The sequence below is a fragment of the Indicator indicator genome, chromosome 38 (assembly GCF_027791375.1).
Source record: "Indicator indicator isolate 239-I01 chromosome 38, UM_Iind_1.1, whole genome shotgun sequence".
NCBI lineage: Eukaryota > Metazoa > Chordata > Aves > Piciformes > Indicatoridae > Indicator > Indicator indicator.
Genome location: NC_072047.1, coordinates 2179352 through 2199882, shown reverse-complemented (window position 1 = coordinate 2199882; position 20531 = coordinate 2179352). Strand labels below are relative to the sequence as shown.

At 60.2% G+C, this 20531-nt stretch overlaps 1 protein-coding gene across 1 annotated transcript in view; it reads left to right on the top strand.

The window, feature by feature from the left end:
* Positions 1-20531, top strand: part of LOC128978686 (hexokinase-2) — a 39175-nt gene that overhangs the window by 10232 nt on the left and 8412 nt on the right. The window contains exons 2-7 of the mRNA XM_054396638.1: positions 1754-1916; positions 14461-14609; positions 15375-15494; positions 18442-18537; positions 18690-18789; positions 19492-19675. Coding sequence (XP_054252613.1) covers positions 1754-1916; positions 14461-14609; positions 15375-15494; positions 18442-18537; positions 18690-18789; positions 19492-19675 — 812 coding nt within the window. The remainder of the gene's footprint in view (positions 1-1753; positions 1917-14460; positions 14610-15374; positions 15495-18441; positions 18538-18689; positions 18790-19491; positions 19676-20531) is intronic.

Here is a 20531-nt window from a genome sequence, read left to right as displayed (position 1 = left end):
AGGCTGCAGAGCTGGGGGAGAGGAAGCTCAGGAGGTTCAAGCAGGGCAAGGGCAGGGACCTGCCCCTGGGCAGCAACAACCTCCTGCAGCAGCACAGCTGAGGGGGGAGCTGCTGGGAAGCAGCTGCAGGAGAAGGAGCTGGGAGTGCTGGGGGCCAAGAAGGTGCCCAGGAGCCAGCAATGTGCCCTGGGGGGCAAGAAGGCCTCAGTGGTGTCCTGGGGGGCATGGGGAAGAGTGTGGGCAGCAGGGCAAGGGAGGTTCTGCTGCCCCTCTGCTCTGCTCTGCCCTGGGCAGGCCACAGCTGCAGTCCTGCCTCCAGGTCTGGGCTCCCCAGTTGCAGAGCCTGGGAAGTGCTGGAGAGAGTCCAGGGCAGGCTGGGAAGCTGCTGAGGGGCCTGGAGCAGCTCTGGGAGGAGCAAAGGCTGAGAGCCCTGGGGCTGAGAGCCTGCAGAAGAGCAGCCCCAGAGGGGAGCTGAGCAATGCTCAGCAAGAGCTAAAGGAGCTGTGGGGGGCAAGAGGCTGGGGCCAGGCTCTGCTCACTGGTGCCCAGGGACAGGACAAGGGGCACAGACTGGCACCCAGGAGGTGCACCTGGAGAGGAGGAGAAAGTTGTTTGTTGTGAGGGTGCTGGAGGGCTGGAGCAGGCTGCCCAGAGAGGTTGTGGAGTGTCCTTGTGTGGAGAGCTTCCAACCCCTCCTGGACATGGTGCCCCTGGGCAAGCTGCTGTGGGTGCCCTGCTGGAGCAGGGGGGTTGGGATGGATGAGCTCCAGAGGTCCCTTCCAATTACATCATTCTGGGACTCATGGATTCTGTGATTCCTGCCAGGCATCCTTCATGCAGGAAGAGCCCCTGGGGGTCAGGGTCAAGTTGCCACCACAGTGTAGGAAGGGCTGGAAAACCTCTGGCTCTGACCTCCTGACTCATGGCCCAGACAGGGAAGGTCATTGGGTTTGGGTCCTGCTTGTGTTGCAACCTGTTTGGGTGACTGTGGAGCACTGGCAGCTCTTTGGGGTTTGGCATTCCCACGTTGGCACCTGCCTGGGCAAGAGGATGCTGCTGAGGGGGTTGTGGGGTGGCATTGGGTGAGCTCTGTGGATGCTGAGGAAGGGCTGCAGGGGTGGTGCTGGGGTGTGCCTGGAGTCAGGCTGCTGTGGCACTGCTGGCATTGTGCTGGCACAGCCAAATCAGAGAATCACAGAATTGTCAGGGCTGGAAGGGAGCTCAAGGCTCAGCCAGTTCCAACCCCCTGCCATGGGCAGGGACACCTCACACCACAGCAGGTTGCTCACAGCCACCTCCAGCCTGGCTGCAAAAACCTCCAGGGATGAGGCTTCCACCACCTCCCTGAGCAACCTGTGCCAGTCTCTCACCACCCTCCTGGGGAACAACTTCTTCCTAACATCCAATCTCAATCTCCCCACTTCTACTTTTGCTCCATTCCCCCCAGTCCTATCCCTCCCTGACACCCTCAAAAGTCCCTCCCCAGCTTTCCTGTAGCCCCCTTCAGATCCTGGAAGGCCACCAGAAGGTCTCCTGGGAGCCTTCTCCTCTCCAGCCTGCACAACCCCAACTCTCTCAGGCTGCCTCCAGAGCAGAGCAGCTCCAGCCCTCTGATCCTCATCACCCTTCAGGGTCACAACCTGCTCCTTGCCTCAGGGCTGAGGGCAGCTGGGTGCCGTCCTGGCTGTCACAGGGTCACTGCTGGTGTCCCCAAGCCCTCAGCTGACCTTTGGCCTTTGTCTCCACCCTGCAGATTGACAAATACCTGTACCACATGAGGCTCTCCGAGGAGACCCTCCAGGAGGTGTGTGAGCGCTTTGGGAAGGAGATGGAGAAGGGGCTGGGGGCAGACACCAACCCCACTGCCTCCGTCAAGATGCTGCCAACCTTCGTGAGGTCCACCCCGGATGGGACAGGTACTGTGAGAGGGCAGCTGCTGCCTCCCAGCACAGCACAGCCCACATGCCAACGTGTGCCAGGAGGGAGGGCACTGCCAGGACAGGGCTGGCACCCCCCCATGATCTGTTGGAGTTGGTTCCTTCTGGTGTTGAGCTGTTGGAGGGTAGGAGGCTCTGCAGAGGGACCTGGACAGGCTCCATGGGTGGGCAGAGGCCAATGGATGAGATTGAACAAGTCTCAGGGCAGGGTTCTACACTTTGGCCACAACAACCCCAAGCAGTGCTGCAGGCTGGGGACAGAGTGGCTGAGAGCAGCCAGGCAGAGAGGGACCTGGGGGTGCTGGGTGATAGTAGCTGAACAGGAGCCAGCAGTGTGCCCAGGGGGCCAGGAGAGCCAATGGCATCCTGGCCTGGATCAGGAATAGTGCAGCCAGCAGCAGCAGGGAGGTTATTCTGCCCTGTGCTCAGCACTGCTCAGGACACACCTTGAGTGCTGTGTCCAGTTCTGGGCTCCTCAATTCAAGAGAGATGTTGAGGTGCTGGAAGGTGTCCAGAGAAGGGCAACGAAGCTGGGGAGGGGTCTGGAGCACAGCCCTGTGAGGAGAGGCTGAGGGAGCTGGGGGTGTTCAGCCTGGAGAAGAGGAGGCTCAGGGCAGACCTCATTGCTGTCTACAACTACCTGAGGGGAGGCTGTAGCCAGGTGGGGGTTGGGCTCTGCTGCCAGGCAAGCAGCACCAGAACAAGAGGACACAGTCTCAAGCTGTGCCAGGGGAGGTCTAGGCTGGGTGTGAGGAGGAAGTTCTTCACAGGGAGGGTGATTGCCATTGGGATGTGCTGCCCAGGGAGGTGGTGGAGTCACCATCCCTGGAGATGTTCAAGAGGAGCCTGGATGAGGCACTTGGTGCCATGGTCTGGGTGATTGGATAGGGCTGGGGGATAGGTTGGACTGGAGGATCTTGGAGGTCTCTTCCAACCTGGCTGATTCTATGATTCTATGATTCTATGGCCACCTCCACTCCTGATCCTGGGGCTCTACGTGGCCCTGAGGCATGGGGGGGGAGGGGGGAGGCAGGGCTCTGTGCCAGGGCTGGGGGGAGGGCTCTTGTGTGTGTGGAGGGAGGGTGGGAAGCAGCCCTGGCATGCCCTTGCTGGCAGCACAGAGACAGTCACGGGTCCAGCTCATCAGATTTCATTAGCACTGGCACTGTGGTGGTGCCAACCACTCTGAATGCCACCAGAGCCCCGGCAGGAGCTCAGGGCTCTGCCATTCACAATGTGCCCATTCTGCCCACCCCAGCCCAGTGCATCCCTGCTCTCGGCTCCAGCCTGCTCCTCCTGACCCAAAAAAACACTTCCTGCAGCATTCCCGGGGGGAATTCCCTTGTGCCTCCCCCTCCCAGCTCAGTGGTTCAGGAAGGAGCTTGCCTGTGGCCCCCGTGGCACTGCCCCTTGCCTGCCGCGCAGCAGGATGCAGCTGCACCCAGGACCTGCCGAGTCCCCCAGGGGTCCTGGCAGCTGCAGGAGAGGGATGGACAGAGCCCTGAGCAGCTGGAGCTGCCCTTGCTCCACACCTGGGCTGGCTGCAGCCCTGGGGAAGGTCCTGGGTCAGAGCTTCTCAGAGTTGGGGCTGCTCCAACCTCAGCACCCCCGCGGGGGTCACTGCAAAGCCTGGCACAGGCTGCTGTAGCCAGCAGCAGAGGTGGGTAAGGAGGAAGGGAGGAAGGGAGCTGGTGCTAGGTGCTGTCTGCCCTTCCCCCTCCACCCCCAGCTCTTTTGCCACTGCTGTGCTTCCATACTTGGCTTCTGGAGGCGAGCAGGTCCCAGCAGATGCCATGCCTGGAGCCCCAGCTGCCCTGGCTTCAGCGGGCACTGCCTGGGCAGACTGCAGCTTCCTTCCCCAGGAGGCTGGGGTGAGCCTGCAGGGTGGGGGGTGGTGCTCCTGAGAGGCAGCCCTGCTCCAACAGCCACAAAAAACCATCCCTGGTGGTTTGCTGCCCTGTAGAAGCAAAGCCCCAGGGCAGGAGCTGGAGGTCTGCATCCCCAGCCAGCTGCTGGTGAGGTTCAGTGAGATACGAGGGGCAAGTGTCTGGGGGGGCCACAGGCATCACAGAATGGAAGGGACCTTTAAAGGTCATCCAGGCCAGCCCCTGCCCAGGGAGCAGAGACATCTGCAGCAAGATCAGGTTGCTCAGGGCTCCAATCAACCTGACCTGGAATGGTTCCAGGGATGGAGCATCTCCCACCTCCCTGGGCAACCTGGGACAGGATCTTCACCACTCTCAGCATCAAAAATTCCTTCCTTATCCCCAGTCTGAATCTCAGCTTTTACTTCAAACCATCCCCCCCTTGTCCTGTCCCAACAGGCCCTGCTCAAAAGTCTGTCCCCAGCTTTCTTCTAAGCCCCCCCTGAGCCTGGCACCATCCCTGTCCCCAGAGCCACCCTGCTGCTGCACCCCTTGTGCTCTGCCCCCTGTGCTGCACAAACAGCTCCATGCTGGGCCTGGCTGCCTGCCCCAGGAGGGAGATCTCAATCTGGCTCCATGCAGGGGAACATTTTTAATTACAGGGGTGGCCAGCATGCTGCCCCTGGGCACAGGAACCATGGCAGCCCAGGGCACTGGGTGCTGGTGGAGCTTCTCAGAGCTCCTGGGGGGCAGGAGCAGAGCTCTCAGCACCCCAGCCTGTGCTGGGGAGAAGGGAGAAGCTCTCTCCTTGCCCTTACAAGAGCAACTCATAGAACCACAGAATCCATTGGGTTTGGAGGGACCCTCCAAGGGCATCTTGTCCAACCCCCTGCACTCAGCAGGGACACCTCCAACAGGATCAGGCTGCACAGGGACACAGCCAGGCTGACCTTGAATGCCTCCAGGGATGGAGCCTCAACCCCAGCCCTGGGCAGCCTGTCCCAGGGTCTCACCACCCTCACTGTGCACAACTCCTTCCTGATGTCATGGAATCACAGAATGGTTTGAGTTGGAAGGGACCTGGAAGCTCATCCAGTGCCAACCCCCTGCCATGGGCAGGGACACCTCCCACCAGCCCAGGCTGCTCAAGGCCTCATCCAGCCTGGCCCTGAACACCTCCAGGCAGGAGCCACCCATAGCCTCCCTGGGCAACCTGTGCCAGTCTCTCCCCATCCTCTCTGCAAAGAATTTCTTCCTCATCTCCAGTCTCAGTCTCCTCTCTCCCAGCTCAAAGCCATTCTCCCTCATCCTGGCACTCCCAGCCCTTGTCCCAAGTCCCTCCCCAGCTCTCCTGGAGCCCTTCAGGTACTGCAAGGCTGCTCTGAGGTCTCCCTGGAGCCTTCTCTTCTCCAGCCTGAACATTTCCAACTCTCCCAGCCTGGCCCCACAGGGGAGGTCCTGCAGCCTCTGCTCATCTTCACTGCTGTCTCTGAACCTGCTCCAACATAAATCTCCCCTGCTCCAGTTTCAAATCGTTGCTCCTTATCCTATCACCTCAAGCCCTTCTAAACAGCCCCTCCCCAAGTCCTTGGCTTCCTTCCCCATGTCCTCCCAGTCCACAGCTTCTCCCATGTCCAGCCAAGCACTTCTGTCCCAGAGCAAGCTCAGTGTGGGGGGAACAGGGCAGGGCAGCACGAGAAGCGTTCCAGGACGGGGCTGCTGGGGCTGCAGCTGCCCCTGGACTGGAGAGCAGAAGGGTTTCAAGCAAGTCCTGGGGAGCCAGGTGCTGAGATTCCCATTTGGGCTCCAGCTGGATCCAGGCTGTGAGCAGCTTTGGTGTCTCTGCTGTTGGGCTTTGCAGTGGGGGGCTGGAAGGTGGCAAGCTGGGGTGAGCCAAGGTCAGGTGAGGGAAGGGCTGGGTGCCAGCTCCCCTGAGACAGTGTGAGAGCAGCTGGGGAGGAGCTCAGTGTCTCAGGACATGTCCCTCCTCCTTCCACTTTGAGGCTTCTAAGCAAAGTCTGCCTTTGGCTGGAGGTGAAGCTCAGCTCCCACCTGCTCCAGGTGCCACAGCTGCCACCCACCCCAGGTTATTCCTCTGCTCCTGCCCTGCTTGTGGTCACAGCAGCTCTGACCCTATCCTGGCAGCCCCAGGGGCTCCACATCTTCCTCCCTGCCCTTCTACTCCTCCTTGGCACAGCTGGAGTTGCCTCGTCTCTGGGATTAGGCCTGGGTAAGCTCAGCCCCTGGCTGGGGGTGGATGAGAAATGCTTAGGGAGAGCCAAGGTCACATCCACAGCTTGAAGTCAAAACACAGCCCCAGCTCCCTGCCACTCCTCCTCCTCTGCTCTTGGTGGCTTCACAGCATGAGCAGGGGAGGATTTCTGCTTCTGACCTGAGAACCAGCATCCCAGGATGTTAGGGGTTGAAAGGGACCTCTGGAGATCATCAAGTCCAACCCCCCTGCCAGAGCAGGAGCATAGAATCAAGGAGCAGGACCAGAGAATCAAGGAGCATAGACTCAAGGAGCATAGACTGAAGGACCTCTCCTCAAAGCACCTTTTGCTTTGCTTGGCTCCAGCACCCACCACACCCCCTGCTGTGCCATCCTGCTGCAGGCTGGTTGGGGGAAGCAGACCCCAAGTAAGCTTCTCCTTGGAGCCCCAAGGACTCTCCCTGCTTAGTGCAAACCCCATCTCCCACCCTGCCCCTTCCTGCTGGTCCCAGGCTCAGCTGGCACCACCACGTTTCCTCCTCCACACTGACACTGAACCAAGGATCTGCTGCTGCCTCCTCCTTAAGCCCCAGCAGCTGATAGCCATGGCCTGGGGGTTTCAGGAGGATGCTGCAGCAGCCTGGCCTGGGGCAGCAGTGGGGTGGGCAGCAGGGGCAGGGCAGGGATTGTGCCCTTGGGCTGGGCACTGGGGAGGCCACAGCTGGAAGCCTGGGGTGAGGGTTGGGCTCCTTGTTCCAAGAAGGACTTTGAGGGCTGGAGCTGGGCCAGAGAAATAGCAGGAAATGATGGGATGACAGGGATGGGATGGGATGGGATGGGATGGGATGGGATGGGATGGGATGGGATGGGATGGCAGGTATGGGATGGGATGGGATGGGATGGGATGGGATGGGATGGGATGGGATGGCAGGGATGGGATGGGATGGGATGGGATGGGATGGGATGGCAGGTTTGGGATGGGATGGGATGGGATGGGATGGGATGGGATGGGATGGGATGGGATGGGATGGCAGGTTTGGGATGGGATGGGATGGGATGGGATGGGATGGGATGGGATGGGATGGGATGGGATGGGATGGGATGGGATGGCAGGTTTGGGATGGGATGGGATGCTCAGCACATCTGAGCTGCCTGGAGCTGCTCAGCCCTCTGCAGCTGTTCTCCTTCAGCTCAAGCTGCAGAGGAGGCAAAGCTGTTTTCTGTGGAGGCATCTGGGCAGAGTAGAGCAGGCAGCACCTCAAACATCATCTCCTGCAGCCCTGCAAGCCCCAGGGCTTGTCCCTTAGCTCTCAGCATCACCAGTGACCAGCAGGAGCAGGGCAGGGATCACCTCCTGGTAATGGGCACTGGGGAGGCCACAGCTGGAAGCCTGGGGTCAGTTTTGTGCCCCTCATTGCCAGAAGGACCTTGAGGGCTGGAGCAGGGCCAGAGTAGGGCAACAGAGCTGGGGAAGGGTCTGGAGAAGAGACTGGGGAGGAGCAGCTGATGGAGCTGGGGGGGTTGAGGCTGGAGAAGAGGAGGCTGAGGGAGACCTCATTGCTCTCTGCAGCTCCTGAGAGGAGGCTGGAGCCAGGGGGGATTGGGCTCTGCTCCCTAGTCTCAGGTAACAGAAGAAGAGGAAATGTCCTGAAATTGTGCCAGGGCAGGCTTAGGTTGGAGATGAGGAAAAATGTCTTTGCTGCCAGAGTGGTCAGGGATTGGCACAGGCTGGCCTGGGAGGTGGTGGAGTCTCCATCCCTGGAGGTGTTCCAGAACCCTGTGGCCATGGCAGCTGGGGCCAGGGTTTGGTGCCCAGGGTGGTGCTGGGTTGGACTGGGTAAGCTCAGAGGCTTTTACAACCCAAACCATTCTCTGCTTCTATGGCTCTGGTGGTCACATCCCTGGAAATGCAGGGGATGAGTCTTTGCAGCACCCTGACCTTGCTGGTGAGCTCAGACTCTGTCCATAACCAGCTCATGTGGCCCAAGGTCTTGAGAGGCTTTAGAGAAAACTCTGAGTCCATGCCCAGAGCCCAGAGCAGGGTAGGGCTGGCAAAGGTCTCTGCAGATGGAGAGGGGGATTGGGGGACACCAGGGGCTGAACCTCCTCTTCCTGCTGCACCACCCTGCAGGGCACAGCCAGGACCTGCCCCAGCTCCTTCTCTTTGTCCTCTTTGTTACTAAGTGGTTTGACTGCAGCAAAAATGGCACTGCAGGAGGTTGGAAGCCCTGAGGTTTGAGGTGGGAAGCCAGGGGTGACCAGCTCCAAGATAATCACAGAATCACCACAGAGTGGTTTGGCTTGAAGGGACCTTTGAAACTCATCCACTCCAGCCCCCAGCAGGGACATCCCCAGCCAGAGCAGGCTGCTCACAGCCCCAAACAACCTGACCTGGGATGGTGCCAGGGATGGGGCAGCTCACACCTCTCTGGGCAGCCTGGGCCAGGCTCTCCCTTCCCTCAGTGCCAAACATTTCTCCTTCTCTCCACTCTCAATCTGCCTCTTGGAGCCCAATCCATCCCCCCTTGGCCTGTCCCATCAGGCCCTGCTCAAAGCTCTGTCCCCAGCTTTCTGCTCAGCCCTTGAAGCACTGAGAGGCCACCAGAAGGTCTCCCTGGAGCCTTCTCTTCTCCAGGCTGCACAACCCCAACTCTCAGCCTGGCCTCCCAGCAGAGCCCTTCCAGCCCTGCCAGCATTGCTGTGGCCTCCTCTGGCCCCTCTCCAGCAGGTCCCTGTCTGTACTGAGGACTCCAGAGCTGCCCCAGCACTGCAGGGGAGGTCTCAGCAGAGCACAGCAGAGGGGCAGAATCCCCTCCCTGCCCCTGCTGCCCACACTGCTGGGGACCAGCCCAGGAGATGCTGGCACTAGGCTGGCAGCACAGCTGGGGCATGATCCTGCACATGATGCTGCAGTGCCCAGGCCCAGCTCCAGGCTCCTCTGCCCACCTTACCCCAAGCTTTCACCTGGCACAGCCACTTCTGAAGGCACCAAACAGCCACCCCAAGGTGGTTCTTTGGCAGCAATCAGCCCCTGGGCTCTGAGCTCACTGTTTGGTTTGTGGGCTCAGCACCAGAGCTGATACCTTATCAGCTAGGGAGGGAGCACCCAGGGAGGACCAAGCTGTGGTTATCAGCCAGCAGAGGCCATCCCACTGCTGTGTCCCTGCAGCCTGGGAATTTCCCAAGGGACATTTTGCTGCCTTTTTCCTGTTGCAAAGCTGGGAACCTATCCCTGACCTCAGCACTCAAACCACTCAGAGCTCTCAAGCAGTCTCTCAAGGGGGGTTTGGTGCTCAGGCTGGGTGCTGACACTGCTTCATGGTGTCATGGAAGGGAGCTCTGGAGCTCCCCCAGCCCAACCCCCCTGCTCCAGCAGGGCACCCACAGCAGCTTGCCCAGGGGCACAGTGCCCAGGGGGGGTTGGAAGCTCTCCACACAAGGACACTCCACAACCTCTCTGGGCAGCCTGCTCCAGCCCTCCAGCACCCTCACAACAAACAACTTTCTCCTCCTCTCCAGGTGGCACCTCCTGGGTGCCAGTCTGTGCCCCTTGCCCTGCTGTCCCTGGGCACCAGTGAGCAGAGTCTGGCCCCAGCCTCTTGCCCCCCACAGCTCCTTTAGCTCTTGCTGAGCATTGCTCAGCTCCCCTCTGGGGCTGCTCTTCTGCAGGCTCTCAGCCCCAGGGCTCTCAGCCTTTGCTCCTCCCAGAGCTGCTCCAGGCCCCTCAGCAGCTTCCCAGCCTGCCCTGGACTCTCTCCAGCACTTCCCAGGCTCTGCAACTGGGGAGCCCAGACCTGGAGGCAGGACTGCAGCTGTGGCCTGCCCAGGGCAGAGCAGAGCAGAGGGGCAGCAGAACCTCCCTTGCCCTGCTGCCCACACTCTTCCCCATGCCCCCCAGGACACCACTGAGGCCTTCTTGCCCCCAGGGCACATTGCTGGCTCCTGGGCACCTTCTTGGCCCCCAGCACTCCCAGCTCCTTCTCCTGCAGCTGCTTCCCAGCAGCTCCCCCCTCAGCTGTGCTGCTGCAGGAGGTTGTTGCTGCCCAGGGGCAGGTCCCTGCCCTTGCCCTGCTTGAACCTCCTGAGCTTCCTCTCCCCCAGCTCTGCAGCCTGCCCAGGACTGCCTGGATGCCAGCACAGCCTGGCAGGTGCCAGCTGGTTGGGCACAGTCCTGCAGTCCAAGCCTGGCAGTGGCTCAGCCAAGATGCCAGGTGTGGGAGGTGTGGGCAGGACAGGAGGACAGCTCTGTCCCCAGCTCCTTGGCCCTTCCTGGGGCTGTGCTCCTCCTGGCTTCCAGCATCATCTCCCAGGAGCTGAGTGATCTGGGAGTCTCTTGGCTCCAGCATCCTGAGCCCTGGTGCTTTTATCACCCCCCTGAGGTGTTTTTCATGCCCTGCTAGCAGTAGAACAGCATCTGTGCCAACGGCAAGAGGGGCAGGAGGACAGCTTGACCTCTGCTTGGCACAGAACTCACTGCCAGCTGTGCCCAGCCACGCATTGCCTGCAGCTCTGCCCATCCCTGGCTGAGGCTGGATCCCCATGGGAAGCCATCAGGACAAGGAGGAGCTTCACCAGGGGCTCTCCTGGTGCATTCTCAGCACCCCCACAAGGAGAGGTGCCCGAGTTGTGCCCTGGGGCTGGCAGACAGCCTGCAGAACCAGCTGGTTTCAACCTGCGAGGGGTCAAGGTGGGCATGAGGTGAGGAGAAGAAAAGAACCCTCAGGGTCTGAGTGCCCCAGTGCAGGAGTTGGGGCACCCCAGTGCTCCCCTGCCACTCTCCAGCCCTGTGGGCACTGCCCTGGGCATGCCTTGGCCATGCTGCCCCGCTCAGGGCAGGCTCCAGGGTGCTGTCTGGGGAGGGCTGGGGTTTACTGCTGCACTGGGAGCACTCCCTGCCTCGGGGCTCTTGCAGGGGGTGGTGCTGCTCTAGAGTCAGGGGAGGCTTGGCCAGAGCCTGGGCAGGGACTGGCTGAGCTCCAGCTCCTGCTGGCTCCTGCTGTGAGTGCCCCAGGGGCTCCCCAGCCCCGGCCAGGCCACCTCGGGGGAGCCTCAACCCCTGGGGCTGCAGCCAGGGCAGGGCTGGGACCTCTGTGAGCCCAAACCTGCTCTGTCCTGCAGCATCCTCTGGGGTGATCCACTGACACCCACCCCCCCATGGTGATCCACTGACCCCCCATGGTGATCCACTGATCCCTCTGGGATGATCCACTGATCCTTCTGGGATGATCCACTGAGCCCACCCCAGGTGATCTGCCTACCCCTCCTGAGGTGATCCACTGATTCCCCATGGTGATCCACTGACCCTTCCTGGGCTGATCCACTGACTCCCCTACTGGAGTGATTCCCTGAGCACCTCAGGGGTGATCCAGTGACCTTACTGAGATGATGCACTGACCCCCACTGGGCTGATCCCTTTGGGGTAATCCACTGATGCTCCAAAGGGTGATGTGCTGACCCCTCTCTGGGGTGATCCACTGCCTCCCCTGGGGTGATATGCTGACTCCCCTGGGGTGATCCACTGGCCCCTCCAGGGTGATCTATTGACCTACCAGGGTGATCCAGTGATGCTGCTAGGGTGATATATTGACACCCCTCCGGGTGACGCGTTCACCCCCCTGGGATGATCCACTGACCCACCAGGGAGATCCACTGACCCACCAGGGAGATCCACTGACCCACCAGGGGTGATCCACTGACCCACCAGGGAGATCCACTGACCCACCAGGGGTGATCCACTGACCCACCAGGGAGATCCACTGACCCACCAGGGGTGATCCACTGACCCACCAGGGAGATCCACTGACCCACCAGGGGTGATCCACTGACCCACCAGGGAGATCCACTGACCCACCAGGGTGATCCACTGACCCACCAGGGGATCCACTGACCCACCAGGGAGATCCACTGACCCACCAGGGGTGATCCACTGACCCACCAGGGAGATCCACTGACCCACCAGGGGTGATCCACTGACCCACCAGGGGTGATCCACTGACCCACCAGGGGTGATCCACTGACCCACCAGGGAGATCCACTGACCCACCAGGGGTGATCCACTGACCCACCAGGGAGATCCACTGACCCACCAGGGGTGATCCACTGACCCACCAGGGAGATCCACTGACCCACCAGGGGTGATCCACTGACCCACCAGGGGTGATCCACTGACCCACCAGGGAGATCCACTGACCCACCAGGGGTGATCCACTGACCCACCAGGGAGATCCACTGACCCACCAGGGAGATCCACTGACCTCCTAGCACTGCTCCCCTCTCTCCCCCCTTCCCCGGCCCCTGGCCGCCGCTCAGGTCCCTCTCATCTCACTTCCTCGCAGCCCCAGAGCAGCTCTGAAAGGACCTTTTCAGCTGCCGAGGGACTTTGTGAAGCCGCTCCCGGCCCCGGGGCCGCCACCATCCGCGGTTCCCTCGCCCCGAGCGCTCGGAGGGTCAGCGCCAGGAAGGATGCCAGGACAGATGGACGCCCCGCAGGCTTGGCCGCAGGGTTGCCTTTTCAGCTGGAGTCAGGGGAGCTGCCGGCCGCCCGCTGCCGTTCGCATACCAATGAGCCGCAGGGTTTGTTTCCACCGGAGCCCCTTTGTGCGAGCCTCGGCGGGCACAATGCGGCCCCCGGGCACCGTAATCTGCCCAGGGAGCCAGCGCAGCACATTCGATGCATTCAGAAATCAAACAGTGCTGAGGGAGGCTTTCCCCCGGCCCTCGCCCCGCGCCGCTGGGGGTTCCGACAGCCAGCCTGGCACTTTCCCTGCACCCCATCCCTCGGCAGAGCTGGAGTCTGGAGAGCTGCCCTGTGCCTGGGCTGGCACGAACCAGCGGGAGGGGAGCCCTGCTGGGTCGTGGAGGCAGCAGGACCTGGGGCTGCTCTAGGCTGACACTGATGGAGAAGCTGCTTCCACTCCTGCCCAAACTTCTTCCTTCCACCCCTGCCCAAACTGCTTCCACTCCTGCCCAAAGTGCTTCCACCCCTGCCCAAACCTCTTCCTTCCACTCCTGCCCAAACTGCTTCCTTCCACCCCTGCCCAAACTTCTTCCTTCCACCCCTGCCCAAACTTCTTCCTTCCACCTCTGTCTGCCCAGGGAAGGCAGCAATGAGTCCCTGAAGGTCTTTTGGATGTTTTTGCTCCCTGCTTTCCTGCTGTCACCTTTCAGTCTTGCCTTCAGGCAAGCAGGGCAGGAGGCTGGCCCAGGCTGCAGCAGCCCAGCCTGAGCACCAGGACTTTTTCCACATATCAAATATCTTCCCAAAGTCCTGAGTTTCTGCTTGGGTGGAGGGTTGGGAGCTTTCCTCCTGCATCAGCAGAGATCATAGAAGATCACAGAATCAGCTGGTTGGAAAAGACCTTGAGGTCATGGACTCCAAGCATAACCTAGCATCTCCCTCCACATGGCTGTCAGACCATGGCCCTGAGCTCCTCATCCAAACAACCCTTCAGGAATGGGGACTCCACCACCAACCTGGGCAGCCTGTGCCAGTGCCAGAGAACCTTTGCTGGGAAGGAATTTTTCCTAACAGCCAACCTGAACCTCCCCTAGTGCAGCTTGAGGCCAGCTCCTCTTGTCCACTTCTTACCTGGGAGAAGAGCCCAACCCCCACCTGCCTCCAGGCTCCTCTCAGGAGCTGTAGAGAGCAATGAGGTCTCCTCTCCACCTCCTCCTCTCCAGGTTGAACAGCCCCAGGTCCCTCAGCTGCTCCTCCTGGGACTTGTGTTCAAGACCCCTCACCACCCTAAGGCTTAGGAATGGGCCAGGATAGCTCTGCCAGCTTCTTCCTTATGGAGCAGGAGGCTGGAGATCTCTGCCCTGGAGCACTGGGGTTTGGCCATGGGCTTGGCTGGATGCCACTGGTGGGATCTGTCCTCCTGCACTCCCTGCCCAGGGAGTCAGGATACATCTCGAAGGAGCTGCTTTGATCTCTGTCAGCTCTGGGGGTGCCAGGGGTGCAGAGAAGGGGCAGGAAATGCACCCAGGGCTCTGACCAAATCAAGGGAAAATACAAAGATAAATTAAACAAGGAGAGCTGGAGAAGAATCCAACCTCACCCTCATGTCTGGGAGGTGGCTTTGATCTCTGCCTGCTCTGGGGCTGTCTGGGTCAGGACTGCTAAGAGGAACCTGCTGAGTTAAATCATGGAACCATGGAATGGTCTGGGTTGGAAGGGACCTTTGAAGCTCATCCAGTCCAATCCCCTGCAGCCAGCAGGGACATCCCCAACCAGAGCAGGTTGCTCACAGCCCCAAACAACCTGACTTGGGGTGGTGCCAGGCTTGGGGCATCTCCTACCTCTCTGGGCACCCTGGGCCAGGCTCTCACCACCCCCAGTGTCAAACATTTCTCCCTTCTCTCCACTCTGAATCTCCCTCTGAGAGTTTAAATCCATCCCCCCTTGTCCTGTACCAACACCTGACTGTTCTGCTCTGGGCTGTCACAGAGGATGGGGACTTCCTGGCACTGGACCTGGGTGGCACCAACTTCCGTGTGCTGAGGGTGAAAGTCTCGGACAATGGCCTGCAGAAGGTGGAGATGGAGAACCAGATCTATGCCATCCCTGAGGAGCTCATGCGAGGCAGTGGGGTGCAGGTGGGTCCAACCCCTCTCTCCCCCTCCCAGCTCCACTTTCCTGGGCTGCAGAAGGCACTGCCATGGGAGGAGCCAACCTTCCTGGGGCAGTTCTGTGCCTGAAGGAGCCCCGGAGCTGTGTAATGGGCTTGGAGCATCCTCCTGTTCCTGCCTTGCCCAGCAGGATCTGGGTAGATCTTTCACAGGATCACAGATCACAGGATCGAAGGATGTTAGGGGTTGGAAGGGACCTCTGGAGATCTTCCAGTCCAAGCCCCTGCCAGAGCAGGAGCAGAGAATCCAGCACAGGGCACACAGCAACACATCCAGACAGGGCTGCAAAGGCTCCAGACAAGGAGACTCCACAATCCCCCTGGGGAGCCTGCTGCAGGGCTCTGGGAGCCTCCCAGTGCAGAAGTTCCTCCTCACGTTGAGGTGGAACCTCCTGTGCTGGAGTTTCCATCCAGTGCCCCTTGTCCTGTGCCAGGGTGCAACTGAGCAGAGGCTGTCCCCTCCCTCTTGACCCCCAGCCCTCAGCTACTGATGAACATTGATCAGATCCCTCTCAGCCTTCTCCTCTCCACACTAACCACTCCCAGGGCTCTCAGCCTTCCCTCATAGGGCAGTGCTCCAGTCTCTTGCCTGGACACCAAATGTGGTGATGGGTGAGGACCCGGGAGGTGTGGTGGGGGTGGCAGACCCCTTGAGGGACCCCTCAAGCAGTGCAGGAGTTTCTCTGTTGCACCACCTTGGCTGGTTCCTCACTCTCCTCTTTTTTCTTTTCAGCTCTTTGACCATATTGCTGAGTGCTTGGCCAACTTCCTGGATAAGCTGAATATCAAAGACAAGAAACTGCCCCTTGGGTTCACCTTCTCCTTCCCATGTCACCAGACCAAGCTGGATGAGGTGAGTGAAGGTCTCACCTCCTCGTGAGGCTTGTGGCTGAGCCTGGGATGCAGTGGGACAGGGGAGGGCCAGCACTGGTCCCACACCAATTTACTTTGTGCTTTTAATTAGGCTTGTTGGAGTTGGGTGGTGGCTTATGAGGTCCTAGAATGATAGAAACACAGAGTTGTTTTGGTTGGAAGAATCCTTTCAGAGCACCCAGTCCAACCCTGAGCCCAGCAATGCCCCAGCACCACCACCCCATGGCCCTCAGCACCACAGCTCCAGGGCTTTGAAATCCCTCCAGGGATGTGGACTGCACCACTGCCCTGGGCAGCCTGGGCCAGGCCTGGACAACCCTTTCCTGGAGGAAATTTTTCCTCATGGCTAACCTAAACCTCCCCTGATGCAACTTAAGGCCATTTCCTCTTGTTCCTTGGGAGCAGAGCCCAACCCCCCCTGGCCCCAGCCTCCTCTCAGGAGCTGTAGAGAGCAATGAGGTCTCCCTCAGCCTCCTCTTCTCCAGCCTCAACCCCCCCAGCTCCATCAGCTGCTCCTCCCCAGTCTCTTCTCCAGACCCTTCCCCAGCTCTGTTGCCCTACTCTGGCCCTGCTCCAGCCCTCAAGGTCCTTCTGGCAATGAGGGGCACAAAACTGACCCCAGGCTTCCAGCTGTGGCCTCCCCAGTGCCCATCACCAGGGGGTGATCCCTGCCCTGCTCCTGCTGGTCACTGGTGATGCTGAGAGCTAAGGGACAAGCCCTGGGGCTTGCAGGGCTGCAGGAGATGATGTTTGAGGTGCTGCCTGCTCTACTCTGCCCAGATGCCTCCACAGAAAACAGCTTTGCCTCCTCTGCAGCTTGAGCTGAAGGAGAACAGCTGCAGAGGGCTGAGCAGCTCCAGGCAGCTCAGATGTGCTGAGCATCCCATCCCATCCCAAACCTGCCATCCCATCCCATCCCATCCCATCCCATCCCATCCCATCCCATCCCATCCCATCCCATCCCATCCCAAACCTGCCATCCCATCCCATCCCAAACCTCCCATCCCATCCCATCCCATCCCATCCTAAACCTGCCATCCCATCCCATCCCATCCCATCCCATCCCATCCCATCCCATCCCATCCCATCCCATCCCATCCCATCCCATCCCATCCCATCCCATCCCAAACCTACCATCCCATCCCTGTCATCCCATCATTTCCATGCTATCCCACACATCCCTGTCATCCCATCACCTTCCCTGCCATCCCATCCTAAACCTGCCATCCCATCCCATCCCATCCTATCCCTGCCATCCAATCCCACCTCACCCCATCCATGTCATCCCTTCCCACCCCATCCCACCCATCCCGGTGGCACAGGGCGCAGGGAGCCCGGGGTTTTCCGTGTCCAGCCCGGGGTTTTCCGTGTCCAGCCCGGGGTTTTCCGTGCCCAGCCGCTCTGGGTGCCGCCGTTCGGCTGTCGGCTCCGTTCAGCCTTGCCGCCGGGCGCCGCTGCCCTCGCCGGGAGCCCGGAGCCGTCGGTGCGCGGAGCCTGGCACAGACACGTGGCCGCTGCCCTGCCACCCACGGCCGTGCTGCGGCAGGGAGGGGGCCCCGGTGCCCGCCTTGCCCTTAGCTCACCCGGGCAGGACGCAGAGCAGGGAGGCTCCATGCAGCGCCGGCGCTGCCGCACGTCCGCTGCGAGCCGCCGGGGCCGGGGCGAGCCAGGCTGCTGTGCCTGAGCGCTCCGCAGGAGTCGTGAGGAAGATGATGAACGGCAGCCAGGGCCGGGGGGGTGGAGGGGGCGGGAAAGAAGAAAGGAGCTGCGAGCGGAAGTGGCTGCCCCGGGGACCTCAGAGCCTTTGCTTCAGCTGTGCCCTCCCTGAAGTGTTTGCCTCCTGGGCTGAGCACTGCTGAGGCTGCACCTCAAATCCTGGGGGCAGTTTCGGGTCCGTCACTCCCAGAAGGACTTTGAGAGCTGGAGCAGGGCCAGAGAACGGCAACAGAGCTGGGGAAGGGTCTGGAGAACAGTGCTGGGGAGGAGCAGCTGAGGGAGCTGGGGGATTGAGGCTGGAGAGGAGGAGACTGAGGAAGACCTCATTGCTCTCTACAGCTCCTGAGAGGAGGCTGGAGCCAGGGGGGGGTTTGGGCTCTGCTCCCAAGGAACAAGAGGAAATGGCCTTAAGTTGCATCAAGGGAGGTTTAGGTTAGCCATGAGGAAAACTTTCCTCCTGGAAAGGGTTGTCCAGGCCTGGCCCAGGCTGCCCAGGGCAGTGGTGCAGTCCCCATCCCTGGAGGGATTTCAAAGCCCTGGGCTGGAGATGAGGAAAAATGTCTTTGCTGTGAGAGTGGTCAGGGATTGGAACAGGCTGCCCAAGGAGGTGGTGGAGTCCCTGTGCCTGGAGGGATTCAAGAAATGTGTGGCCATGGCACCTGGGGCCATGGTTTGGTGTCCATGGTGGTGTTGGATTGATGTTGGACTGGGTGATCTCAGAGGGCTTTTCCAGCCAAAGCAATTCCATGTTTCTGTCTGGAGCTCTAGGGTTGGAGATTCTGAAGGCAGCTGAGTCCTTTCCCTTCCCAGAGCCTTGCTGTGATAGCTCTGCTGGCTGGAGACACACCTGGTGGCTCTGGCCATGGGAGACAACGAGACCCCCCCCAGCTGACAGGCAGGACTGAAGGAGCTCTCCATGGGCTCTGAACAGATTTTGCTGCAGGGCTCCATAAAAGGCAGTCATGGGAATCACCTTCTGCTGGCAGAGCAGCAGAGAGCACTGAGGGATCCTGGCCATAAACCTTATCTGTGCAGGGAGCTGGAAACAGCTCCTGATAGCTTCCAGCTCCTGATAGCTTCCAGCTCCTGACAGCACAGCCCAGGGCTGCTCAGCAGCCACTCAGCCGTGTGCCCAGCTCCAGGAAGCCCTTTCAGACACCTGGCTTGGTGGCTCCATCCCCACAGCTTTGCTTTCTGCCCTTTCTCCACAGAGCATCCTGGTGACGTGGACCAAGGGGTTCAAGTGCAGCAGTGTGGAGGGCAAAGATGTGGTGTCCCTGCTGCGCAAGTCCATCAAGAAGAGAGGGGTAAGAGGCAGGGCTGGCACCTCCTGGGGTGATGGGGCAGGGGCATGTGGCTCCCTGGCACTCAAGGCGCTGTAGCTCAGCTGCCCTGTGACAGCAGAGGTGGTTTGGGCTGTGTTGTTGACTCAATCTCTCTCTCCTCTCCACCACCCCAGGACTTTGACATTGACATTGTTGCTGTGGTGAACGACACCGTTGGAACCATGATGACCTGTGGCTATGATGATCACAACTGTGAAGTTGGCCTCATTGTTGGTGAGCTTCAGCAAGGGGGGAAAAATTGGGGTCCAGGGATGTGGAACTGCTGGATTTGGTCTAGAGGTGGCCACCAAGATGGTCACAGGGCTGCAGGACCTCCCCTGTGGGGACAGGTTGGGAGAGTTGGTGCTGTTCAGCCTGGAGAAGAGAAGGATCCAGGGAGACCTCAGAGCAGCCTTGCAGGACCTCAAGGGGCTCCAGGAGAGCTGGGGAGGGACTTGGGACAAGGGCTGGGAGTGCCAGGGTGAGGGAGAATGGCTTTGAGCTGGGAGAGAGGAGATTGAGAATGGAGATGAGGAAGAAATTGTTGGCAGTGAGGGTGGGGAGAGACTGGCACAGGTTGCCCAGGGAGGCTGTGGCTGCCTCCTGCCTGGAGGTGTTGAAGGCCAGGCTGGATGAGGCCCTGAGCAGCCTGGGCTGGTGGGAGGTGTCCCTGCCCATGGCAGGGGGTTGGCACTGGATGAGCTTTGAAACCCCTTCCAACCTAAACCATTCCATGAATCTAGGACTCTCCATAAGCTCCAGGAGATCATTTTTCTCATGGGTTCAAGAGCCTTTTGTGGGGGGAGGGGAATCAAACCAGCACTGCCCAACGCTTGTTGCCTCTCACCTGCCCTTTCCACGGCGCTTTGGCTGTTGCTGGGTATGGGGAAGAGGGGGAAGTCAGCGTCCTCTCACCATGCCCCATGCTTGGCTCAGGGACTGGCACCAATGCCTGCTACATGGAGGAGATGAGGCACATCGACCTGGTGGAGGGGGACGAGGGTCGGATGTGCATCAACATGGAGTGGGGAGCGTTCGGCGACGACGGAGTCCTCAACGACATCCGGACCGAGTTCGACCGCGAGATCGACATGGGCTCGCTCAACCCTGGCAAGCAACTGTGAGCACATCCTTGGCCTCAGCTCAGCCTCAGCCTTTGCTCTCTCTCTCTCCATTGTCCATCTTCCCCTTCTGCTGCCCTTGGTGGGACCAAAGAGGTCGTTCAAGTTAATTAGGTCACCGCATCCTCTGCCAGAGCAAATCAGAGCTGCATCACAAGTGGGGGTTGGAGAGGGTCCAGAGGAGGCCATGGAGATGCTCAGAGGGCTGGAGCAGCTCTGCTATGAGGACAGGCTGAGGGAGCTGGGGGTGTTCAGCCTGGAGAAGGGAAGGCTCCAGGGAGACCTTAGAGCAACCTGCCAGTACCTGAAGGGGCCACAATGAAGGCTGCAGATGGACTGTTCCCAAAGGCCTGCAGGGACAGGACGAGAGACAATGGTTTGAAATTAGAGCAGATTTAGATTGGATTTGAGGAACAAGTTCTGCACCAGGAGGCTGCTAGAACACTGCAACAGGTTGTCCAGGGAGGTAGCTGAGGCCCCATCCCTGGAGATATTCAAGCTGAGGCTCAACAAGGCTCTGAGCAACCTGATCCAGTGGAGGATGTCCCTGCTGACTGCAGGGGGGTTGGTCTGGATGGCCTTTGGAGGTCCCTTCCAACCCAGATTATTCTAGCATTCACTTGAGGCAAGGCAAACACCACCACCTAATGCCCACAGCCACGTCCTGCAGAGCTCCCATTCCCCAGATGGCTTCTGGCAAGCATGGGGGGGATTTGGTGGGGGCTGCCCCTGGGAACTGCCAGACCTTCAGGCAGCCCTAAGCTCTGCCTGCTGGGGGCTGGTCGTGTCAGCAAGGCTTTGTGTGCTCACTGATGGGATAAACCTCTCTGGGAGGAGATTACCTACGTTGTGTTG